Source organism: Mycetomoellerius zeteki, unplaced genomic scaffold, assembly GCF_001594055.1.
Source record: "Mycetomoellerius zeteki isolate Tzet28-1 unplaced genomic scaffold, Tzet1.0 scaffold41, whole genome shotgun sequence".
NCBI lineage: Eukaryota > Metazoa > Arthropoda > Insecta > Hymenoptera > Formicidae > Mycetomoellerius > Mycetomoellerius zeteki.
This window is the reverse complement of record NW_017257403.1, coordinates 1,006,641-1,018,748: the sequence shown is the minus strand read 5'-3', so window position 1 is coordinate 1,018,748 and position 12,108 is coordinate 1,006,641. Positions and strand designations below refer to the sequence as shown.

At 30.4% G+C, this 12,108-nt stretch overlaps 1 protein-coding gene across 3 annotated transcripts; it reads right to left on the bottom strand.

Moving 5' to 3' along the window:
* Positions 1–2,843: 2,843 nt before the first annotated feature.
* On the bottom strand, positions 2,844–9,155 carry LOC108726311 (alanine--glyoxylate aminotransferase 2-like). 3 transcript variants are annotated; one of them, XM_018453799.1, is made up of 9 exons: positions 9,083–9,155; positions 7,438–7,534; positions 7,044–7,162; positions 6,676–6,910; positions 5,396–5,489; positions 4,510–4,718; positions 3,718–3,943; positions 3,229–3,627; positions 2,844–2,990 (listed from the first exon to the last, which is right to left on the bottom strand). In XM_018453799.1, the coding sequence occupies exons 2-9, from the start codon at positions 7,500–7,502 to the stop codon at positions 2,880–2,882; spliced, it is 1,458 nt and encodes a 485-aa protein (XP_018309301.1). In that variant the 5' UTR covers positions 7,503–7,534; positions 9,083–9,155; the 3' UTR covers positions 2,844–2,879. The 3 variants fall into 3 exon arrangements, with proteins under 3 accessions (XP_018309301.1, XP_018309302.1, XP_018309303.1); XM_018453800.1 differs by having other exon boundaries at positions 7,438–7,525; positions 9,083–9,151; XM_018453801.1 differs by having other exon boundaries at positions 7,438–7,530; positions 9,083–9,144.
* Between the last annotated feature and the right edge of the window lie 2,953 nt (positions 9,156–12,108).

Here is a 12,108-nt window from a genome sequence, read left to right as displayed (position 1 = left end):
ATCTATTAATCAGTTGTTTTCTAGTTACCATACTGAAATTTATTAAAATGTGTTTGACGTAATTAGGAGTTAATAAAACAAATAATGTTACTATTTGCGCAAAATTTTTTACAACTTACGCAAAGTACAATTGTCTATTCGCTACGGAACAGAAGATATATATATATGTATATGTATGCATTTTAAATTATACATATTTAAACTTTTTGAAATTTTTGCAGAAATTATTTGTATCCTGTATTATATATATATATATATACATATATATACATATTTATATATTTATTAATATATATAAAATATAAATATATATTATAAATATATGTTTATATTTATGTTTTATATCTATTATTAATATATCTAATATTTATTTATATGTATTTATATTTATTATAGATATGTGTTATACATTATTCATCAATCTATATCTAATTCTAATTATAAAATTTAATAAAAAAATTCTTGTTAATTAGATAAGTTTTACTTAATATATTCGTCGTTTTGTCGGATAAGTAGAATCACAGAAGGTATTGATTCCTGAAAGATCATTGATAATTTTTTGCACGTGTTGAATTTTTGTTTGATATTTGAAGATTGTTAGTATAATGATTACGAAAACGATTCTATGTCATTAAATGCTATTTCATTTTTTTTCTTATTTGTATCTTATCATGAATGAAAACGTTCTTGAAAGATGAGCAACAGGAGATATTAGCGGATGTAATGTGAACTTGCATACATTTTCCAATGCCAAACGAAAGTTAAAAGTCAAACTTTGATCCAGGTCGCGAGATATCGGTGTTAATGCAGGAGATATTTACTAACGATGATTACGCGATTAGAAAATTTCTAAGTAACATTTTCTTTCACACACACATACGCGCGCGTGTGCGCGCGCATACAAGTATATATTTAAAAAATTATTTTTTCCAGATTATAATAAATTATGTATTTGTAATTAATAAAAAATATATGCTAGACTTTCTTTCAATTTTTATGTACTTTCAGCCTTTAAGTACAACTTATGTACTAAAATATTTAAGAAAATATTTAAGTAAAATATTAAAAAAGAATACATATTTCTCTTATTTTAAAATTTTTTAATGTTTTACAAACTTTATAGAAATTAAAATAGGATTTTCTTGTATTAGGAAAAAAAATTATTGCCTAGTCGCGCGCGCGGTAATAAATATATAAATTGTTTAAAAAATATATATAAAGAATAAATCGGCAATTGGTTTCTAACTTCGTTTCTTATAAGGAGTAAAACTTCTTTACCACCTGATATTTTACTCTTTCAATAAAGAGATATATGGTAGCAATATTTCGCAACCTATAAAAATATATATAAAAATATCAGGAGACACGGTAATGTCTCGGCGCTAAGACAAAGCCTAGCGTCTAACGCGAGACACTGCCGCGACTTCTTTACGCGAGCCGGCGAATTGCGGGGGATCGAGATTATCATATCTCAATAAGAGCAGAACCGATTATGTTCTATGTACGCTTAATTGATAGCATACACTCCGATTGTATAGTACGTACTTTTATTTTTTCTCTACATGCGTCGAGCGGAGATATTGCGACGCAAAATCTGAATCTAAAACTTTTAATGTAAGATACGTCGTCGTTGTCGTCATCGTATATGTATTTCTAAAAATTAAACTTATGCATATATTGCTGCACTTATAATTATAAGATATACAGGATGTCTCATTTTAACCAATCTAATCCATTTTCTCTGAAACTATTGATGATGAAATTATTGATAATCTCTAATCACCAGGGTGTTTTAAAAATGAAGGTCAATTACGCGAGCGATTGACTTTCACTTTCAAAACACTCTTTACAAAAATGTTACAAATTATTATATCGATCTGTTTACATCATTCTCTACTTTGATTTACATTTATTAACTTAATTTATCTTATCGGAAATATTTCTATTTAAAAAAAATATAAACTTTTATATTCTGCAAACTTATATTCTTATCTTACTTTCCACATATCTTCTCGCACGTTCACTCATTCATTTGCTTGTTACTGAGTTTATGCCAATTTATGCCGTAGTCTGTAAGAATTGGTTAATCATAGTCGAATATTTATTTCTCTCTCATTTGATTAAATCAACGAAATATCAACAGATTAGTATGTGATTTCAAAGTCATACCGGGCTAAAGAGAGTTTAAAAAATCATCAAAATCATCACAACTAAAAAAAATAATATCTTAAGAGTTGTAAAACGAAAATAAAAAAGTTACATTTGATCGTGTTAAAAATATTATTTTTTGCCGATATTATTTGATTAATCATTAATTTTTAAGTTAAAAAATGGTTTCCCTTTATTAAAAAATTTAATTTTTTGAGTTGTATTACTTTTGAAGTAAAGGATCGAGTAATATAAATTTAAATATGAAAAAGTTGAATAAGGGATTATAAATTTATTTAATTAAAGAATTCATTATTTTGGTAATAGAATTTTAAAAAATATAGAAATACAGAGAGAAAGTAAAACATGACTGTTTAGAAAAGCTTTAATATTTCCAAATATTTAAGGAGTAACTTGTACTGACATATATTATAAAATTATATATGTATGTAATTTTATATCAAAATAAATTATTTTGCTAGCGAAAGGTTGTAATCAATAAACAATGTCATTTATGTAAAAATGTATTGTTGAATATATTTTATAATATCTTAATATTATTGCCTTATTTTACTAAAATAATATTAACTTTTGTTTACGTATAGTTCTGATAAAGTTATATAAAAATATATCATAATGAGAAGTAATATTAATCTTAAAAATAATAATACTTTTTTTATATAAAAAAACTGTCTTAAATTCAACATTTGCAATATTTGTACATTATGTTATTAATTAGCGCGAACAAATAATGAATTTCCATTACTATTCATCGCGGTATTTCTATCGACTCCTAAAGACGAGATCGTTGCTTTGATAATAGTTGTAGTGGTTTCCAATTCCTGAAACAATTATGAATATATTAATTATATTATTATTTAAAGTTTTCAAGTATATAAATTTAATAATAAAATTTAATGATAAAAGAATATATTGATCTAAAATGAAATAATTTTTTTCCATTCCATTCCATTAGATCAATTTTTTTAACTATTAAAATAAATAGTATTTCATTGATATTTTATTTTGACGAAGATTATAATTGGCGGCATATCTAAGTAAATGCGAAATGCAAATCACCTCATCAAAGTCGACATCGACTTCTTCGAGTACTTCATCGAGAACGGATACGAAATGATTGGCATTCTCGAGTGTGAAGACCATTGGTGGCTTCAGTTTCAGAACGTTATTATCAGGTCCATCACTGCTGATGAGAATCTTCTTCTCTTTCATCCTGGATACCACATGCTTTGCCTCTGCCGTCGCTGGTATCCTTTTAATTCTGTCGCGTACTAATTCGATGCCCACGAACAGCCCAGCGCCGCGCACATCACCTATAATCTTCCGTCGCTTCGCCAATTTCTTCAATTCTGCGATCAGATGATTGCCGACCTCCAAAGCATTCTCCTGAAGACCTTCACGTTCTATGACTTCCATTACCGCATTCGCCACTGCGCAGGATACGGGATTGCCTCCATACTAAAATTACATAGAATATTTTCAGTCACAGAGAAATATTTTTACAACAATTTTAAAGCACTAATGCTAATAACGTCTTTCCAAACTAACCGTATTGAAGTATTCGATGCCCGTATCGCAAAAACTACGCGCGATTTCTGGCGTCGTAACGACGGCCGCAATAGGATGACCGTTGCCCATGGGCTTGCCCAGCGTAACTATGTCCGGGACAACGTCTTCGCCATACAATTGAAAGGCCCACATGTGAGTGCCGACTCTTCCAAAACCGACTTGAACTTCATCCGCAATACAGATTCCTCCTGCTTCGCGTACGTGCCTATATAAGATTTATTCCAATTTATTTCATTATGTTCTTTTTCCTAAATCGTCATTTTCCAGAAAACAACAATTAGTAGTAACACAATGTTATAATTGTACATTTAATAATATGAATGTAATCTTAACAGAGCAAAAGGTGGTATTATTTAGGACCCCTATTTATATCTTATACAATAACTTTGTTAACAATTAATATTTGAATGGAAAATTTAGCGATTACATTTGTCAAAATATTTCTCAATCAATTCTAGATTTGGAATTACGAAATATTTATTACAAAAGGCATTATAAAAATGTGACGACACCACATAATGGATCAAAGAGGAATAGAGGAAGTAATGAGACTCCCTACAAAAATAGATTTAAAAACTTAGCTTTGTTTAAAAAATACAGTATTTAGCTACAAAAGTATAAAAAATTAAATATTGCAGAATGTATGCAAATCTATATACGCGTATATATTATAGTATACTATTAGTGTTTACTGAGTCATGTAGTTATTCTAGTATTAAGGTCGCCTTAACGCGTGTCTACGTGTAAATAATAAAATAGTCTCCTATATACCTGTATACATTCTGGTAATAATTCGGTGGCGGCAGAATTTGTCCACCGACTGACATGAGACTTTCCGCGATGTAAGCGCAAACTCCACGTCCTTGAGCCTTGATGTCTTTGCAGATTTGCTTTACGTCCTCGGCGTATTTAACACCAAGATCCTCGTCGATGTAATCGGTGGCGCGATATTTTCCACGGTACACGTCCGGGCAAGGAGCCTATCAGAGAAAAGTAGCGATATATAAAACATGCAGAGTTACTTGTAACATCGTCATCGTTTCTGTTACATCCTTGGTAACGTTATTGTTACTTTCGAGGGGGTAACCACTTAATGTAATGTGGGACAAAGTCCTCGAAATCATTATAAAATTCATATGAAATCTATATGTATCCGATAATTACATATCATGAGAAAACATTGTATAACATTAAATAAAATCATATATTTTACCAAATTACTTTATATGTAGTGGAAAAAATTATTTGTAATCAGATGAAATCATATGAAATCATGTAATCTGTGGGACAATATTTCAGCTAATGGTTACCCCCTCGGTTATTTTTGTCTGTCTGTAACGGTAACGGTAACTTTTATGAACGTTCCCAACCCTGTAAAATACATATTTCGTTCAATAATATGAACGATATAAATACATAATGAATAGAAGTTATCTCTTCATAGCAAAAAAATTATCTAATATATAATAAATTATATTTATTTTAATGGTAAATAATTTAACTATAAAGATATGGCTGCAGACGACATGGTCATGGTTGTTAATATACGTCAAATTAACAAATATTGCACACGTGCACACATGACATACATAATTATTCATTAGAATGTAGGCCAATTGATCAATAATTTTATTGAAAAAGTATTTAGAATATTTACCACTTGCACCCAATCCTTCTTGCCGGTACCGTTATGTTGGTTGAATTTGTACGGCGAGATATCGATTATCGTGGTCAAATGTCCGTGATAAGCACTAAAAGCAAAGAGATAAACGTGAACAGAAATTTCTACTCTGGCGGTTACGATCATCAAAATTTAAATCCCTGCAAGGCTACAATAGTAGCGTTCTAAGAATTATTGATTATCTCATTCAATGCGTATTATTTAATTAAGTAAAAGCAGTTCCTGAAAATGTAACTCTTTTTAGCTTTTCCCTATTGTTGCCGAAGACGCTCAATGACTCCACCGTGTGGCTACGATAGTCGCACGTGTCCGTGTAGTCGCCAAAGGCTTCTCATTCATAAACTCGAGCAAAGACGTGAAGTAATTATTAATTCATCTCGGTCACAAGCTGCCCTGAGCTATCAACATTGATAGAAAGACAAAGCGTAAAGTCCATAGAGCAGCTGTTTTAATAATTGGAGCATAAGCACACATATTATCGTTATCTCGTTTTTTATACACCACATATAACATATTGGTAACAAGTACATTATTATCTCAACGTTTTCACACAACTTTACGTATTTTTAAAATTGACACTCGACTTTGACAGAGTCGCTTGGATGTGCTGGATGTGACTTCGCTTTGCCTTTACATTTTACATTTACTTTATGTTTACATTTTCATTTGAACCATCGTCTAGCGTTTGTCCTTTTCTTTCTCTCTCTCTCGGATAAGTCCAGTCCAATATTCAGCGACATCGTCCTCACCGATAGAAGGAGAAAATAAATACGAATTCTATTTCATACGTGTTGGGACATACGTCGGTCATAAGACTTACACCACCTAAAAACAGCGACAAGATCTTTATGGCGGCGAATTCTATTTCCGCCGCGTTGAAAAGAATCGGATGCCCATATCTGAATCTGCTTGACATGCTCGATCTGGATGCCCAAAATAGCCGATGCGTCTTTGTCGATTTAGAATGGTAAGAAGCTGCAAACAAGCAAAAAAACAAATCGATTTCATTAGTTCGACACTGAATTTTCTCATCGTGTTTGTTCGCATCCTGAAATATCCAACATATTTGAGATTACAAATTGCTTACGTCGAGAAGATCCGAGTAGGAACGGAACACGAAAGTTCATTCGATATTCGTCTCATTAATCGACGGATTAACCGACTTCATGACGTAGCGCGTGGAATTCAATAATAGAATATTATAAAAATGTTGTACACAGAGGATTAATTTGGACAGTCCAGATGGAGAAACTTACTGATCCAATGTGATAACATCCTTGTTCTTCGTGTGCGCCTGAGCGAGACGAAGAGCAAGATCGTTAGCTTCGCTCCCGGAATTCACCAGGAAGCAAATGGACAGCGGTTCCGGCAGAAGTGACGCCAGTCGACTTGCGCATAACACCAAATTATCATGAAGGAAACGATTGTTCGTGGATAACAAAGCCATCTGTTCCTGTCCAGCTCGCACGACATCCGGATGGCAGTGGCCAACTACAAGAGAGTTAAATCATGATGATTAAAAGCTACGCTACGTAAAAAGAATCCGCAATTATGCTCATCATTAAGATCAATGAAGCTTAATGATGATAAATTACGTAATTTTTTAAAATTAAGAGGTACGTACCGTGCGCCACGTTATTTATGCAGTCCAAATATTGATTGTTTTTCTCATCGTACATGTATTGCCTTTCAGCCCTCACAATTTTTAACGGATTTGACTTATAAAATAATTTGCACGATTGTCTAGAATTAAAATAAACCGTCACATTAATCATTTTTTATCCACATATTTCCTAATAAACACCAACTAAAAATAACATAATTAATATTATAATTTTACACTATAACAATGTAATTGTTATATAACACATGTGATATAACATATTATTGAGTGTGAAATTATAACATTGATATTACGTTATTTTTAGTTGGTGTTCACTGAATTGTATATTGTTTAAAATGCGTTAGGACCAAAAACGATTATTATTTTATATTTTATTTATAAACGTTATACTTACCCTATATATCGATTGCGAAGTCGTATAGTCTCGGATTTTGACATCTGCTCTAAAGATTCCGCCATAATAGAGCCTTTGGTAGAACTTTCTACACTGACTACAAGAAAATAATAGCTACAGAGATAAGTTGTTTGAGTTATCATGGGCAATTTCCAACAAGGACACAATGTAATACAGTGAATTATCTCATTCTTGTTTAACGATAGCAATCAACAAGGATGTGATCTATTGTGGTATATTGTGTCCATGCTGAAAAACGCTCCATATCAGCTGGACGTTAGATTAATTTTTTTTATTAACTAACAAATTAAATTAATGTCCTTGTAAAATTAAATCAGTTAAAGTTGCAGAAACAAAAAATTAATTTACTATTAGTTAAAAATTGCGTTAAAATTAAATTAACTTAAATTAAATTAAAAGTTAATTTTATAAAGTACTATTTATTATTAACATGATGTTTTTATTAGAAAAAAATTCATCCCAAAATTGTTAAATTTGTTCCTTAAAAATAACACAGTAAAAATAGAGTGTTTTATATAGTAGTTTAATCAATAAATTTCTGCACGTTTAAATGATAAGCATCCAAAGAGTAATTTTCCGATGGCCGATAAGTGCACGTGATTACTACGTGCAAGTAGTATTTCCGTACGCGCTTGACCTCGTATTTCATGCGCTCATAGAACAAACTTCAAAGAAAACAGTTCATTATATTAGCTATCAGTTAATGTTCAATAATTATTCTTTAAACGCACTATACAAAGTAAATGTAGTATAATAATGTAAACAAGACATTTTAAAATTATAATCAATTTAAGGAGGGCTTTTCTACTTTAAAGGATAAAAAAATCGATTTCTTTACATTTTTTGAATGTAAAAGTTTTTATGGTCTTAAGGATGTACCGTCCAAGTGATTTTATAAAATTTAAAGAATCTTATCGATATTTTAACGATATGTATTAGGAAAGGCGCGCAGATAAGATTTTAACGCCGTCAGTACACATTCTTTCTCTCTCTCTCTCTCTCTCTCTCTCTCTCTCTCTCTCTCTCTCTCTCTCCCTCTCTCTCCCCTCTCTCTTAATATGCGAATTTGTAAATCATGCAAATCATTGATCTGCAATAGTAAATACTGCTGACAGATCGTTTTGTTAAAAAAACTATTTGTAGTCTGAAATTATTTTCATCATATATCACTAATGACGCAACGAGAACGCAAAGTTTCTGATTTTTATCAACTATTAGAGAAAAATCAGTGTTTGATTAGATAAATGAACTCTCTCAATATTTTAGTTAAGAAAAAGTTAATTCCAAATGTATCAGAAAATAAACCAGAGAATCTATTATTAAAAATTATTAAAAATTATTATTAAAAATTAACAAGGAAGAACGAAATATCTAAAACTGCTTTTTTTAATTAATTATAAAGTAGTAAAAATTAACACAATGATTTTACTGAAAACATTTAGGAACAAAAAAATAATTTTTTATATTGCACCCATTCATAAAATATTTCGTACATTAAACGGCCTTTTTATTGCAATTATTAATTCTAAATTATATGATGCTGTCATGCTGAGAAAATAAATAATTAATAAATAGAAAAAAGAGACCTGTGTGCAATTCACACGTAATTAACCGATAATCATACCTGAATTTGTGATACAGCGTGTTTTAACGTGATCTAACCTAGCCTAAGAATTCCTTTTCTATTACTGCGGGCAAAAGCAACCTGTATGTATCATCATATATAGAGGGAAGAGTAAGTCGGCGGGGGTAAAAAAATACGAGGATGCGCACGCGTGTCAGACCAACTATTTCTCCCTCCATGATCGACACACCCCCACTTCCTTAGTACTTTTCTGCGTCACTCTAAACTGATTATTTCAACATTTCGTTTTTACTGCACATATAACTGTTAATTACATAAAGCGATTGCCGATATCAATTCGATGGAGCTTATCTATTTCAAAATTAAATGAAATTGAAACTAATTTTTCATTAAGGAACAATTAGACGATCTCACTTAAATTTATGATTATACTAATACCAACAATTATATTACAAACAAGGCAATTGTTATACATAAAAAATAAAAATGATAGTTAAGGTTTAAAGATACAAAAAAAACATTCGCTTTCTTCGCAATAGAATATATTTTTAATCTCATAAAAAGGAACGATTTTACACTTTGAATGTCGAAGATCGAAGTTGATAATACCAAATGTTGATGTATTTTGCCAATCGCGAGTCAGATAAAAACAAAAATAAGATTAGAATATTATAACGAAAACGTAATCAAAATAAAGACGAATTCAAATTTCTGAATCGCATTTATTATCCGTTTCAGACGTGGAAAAGCTCTTCGATAGATTTCTGAGTTTTTGAAAATATTCTCTCATGACTTTTGACTTTTATAAAACCGCGGAAGATATTCATGAAGCATTATTTCGGGCGATGTATAAATAGTATAGTAGTCGCAGTTAGTATTGCCAAAGCGTGCACTGACAAATATCGTGGTCACGATAAAAGCATTCACGTGCGATATGCACGTTTCGATGATGATAACGATGTACGCGACACGTGATACGCGCTATCAGACCATTTAAATGACAACAGCGACACGCCGCGATATCGCCCATGGCAAAGATAAATCACGTTCGCTCGATTGCAAATCTTCCATTGTGTGCGGGCTCGAAGCCAGCAATTGTCACTTAATTTTAAGGGAGATGTATATACAGAAGCCATTGATATTTTACATGACATTTTACTTTTCTCATGACTCACTGACTAATATTTTAGTACAAGACAGTTTGTTGAGTTACAGCAATTCACTCTAATGGTAATCATTACTGTAATCGCTTCGATAAGGAACTACTCTAGTTTAAACAATTTTTGTGTAGAAATTACATGATTCAAGTTTTTAAAATGCTGTTTTTCCAACTACGTTTTATGTCATTGTTATTTGTCTTATTGTTAGATATTATTATCTTTATAATTTTAGTTCGTCGATTATTTATATTGATGCTATAAGGAAATTTATATGGGAATATATGAGAATGAAAATAGACTTCATCACGAAGTTGCAATAACAATTTATAATACAAACTGCCTTGACAAGAAACTTCTTTTAGATTATTTTTGTGTAGAAACTTTATGATCGCTTCATATTTAAAAAATATTGTTTTTTCAGTGGCATTTTATCTTATTGTTATTTGTCTTATTTTATTATCTTTATAATTTCACTTAGTTATTTATTTTGATGCTGTAAGAACATTGATTACATGACAATGGAAATAGACATTATTGTGAAATCATAATAACATTTTACAACACAAAAAATCGAAATGCTTATCGGGTGATATCATAGACTGACGCCATGCTAATCAGTCATATTTCTGTTGCATTATTGATGTCAAATCTTAAGCGAAATGTAAATTGTAAATCGTTTTGCAAGATTTATTGGCCGAAGCGCAACGTCCGTATTCATGATGTACTCTTATTTATACTTACGTCATACAGCTCGTTCTATATATGTTCTTCAAGATGATACTATTCTCTTGTCTCTTTTAGTCAACAAATATAAAATGTTCATAATCTAAGATCTTTTGATCGATCTATTTTTAAATGTGTTATTGTAATTGAACTGAAAAGTTTTATACGTTAAAGCACACACATTCACTACATATATTAGATACTTATGGAAAATATTTATTATCTTCAACATTTTTTGGTTTAATCTTAATCTTAGATTAAGATTATTTACATAGTAGATTTCTTATACAATTTTTAACTTAATTTTTCCTGTAGAAGATAAAACAAATTTTCAAGCATTAATTTAATTATTTTATTTTTTAACAATAAAATATAATAATTTGATTTTGATATCATGATTATATTGTATTAAACAACTCGCCTAGTTTGTGTAATGCAACGATAAGCGACGGAATAATAAGATATAAGATATTAAAACTTTAGAAAAGAAACTGTTATTTAGGATCTTGTCTTTTTAAAAGCTATCTAACAAAGAGGAATTGAAACGGGCACGCCCGTCCACAAATATGTATATATCTATAGTTTTAAAGGATCGAAAAAAACCCAATTTTTCCAATTTTTCCGGTTTTTTTCCCAAGGGTAGAAAAATTCATTTTGGAAAAATTGATGCGTACTCGTAAAACCTACCACATTTACTTCTCGGTTCTTTTCGTAAAGAAAATAATTGCGTATAGGTTACACAGCGGGATAAGTTAACAGAAATTTTGAAATTGTATAAAAGATTGAGGTCGCATAATGTATTCAATAAAACATACACTATTGCACGTTAATGTAAGAATTAAAAATATAGAGTCCAAACATCATGTTTATATGATAATAGTAGGTCTAGAAAATAATTTGGATTTAAACTGAATTCGTAACAAAATATTTGAAAAAAATAAACTACAAAGAGACACTTCAGGAGTTCCTTAGATCGGAATGTGACAAACTAGAGTTAAAAATCTGTCTACTTAAGCATGTACTAAAGAAAGGTTAGATTAGGTTTTACTATAAAAATAGAAGGATAACTAAAAAATTTTAATAAAAATAATGCTACATAATTTCATAGATTGCGTTAATTTTATAAAGGAATTATAGATCGCATTAATTTTATAAAGGAATTTAGAAGTTACTTATTACGTC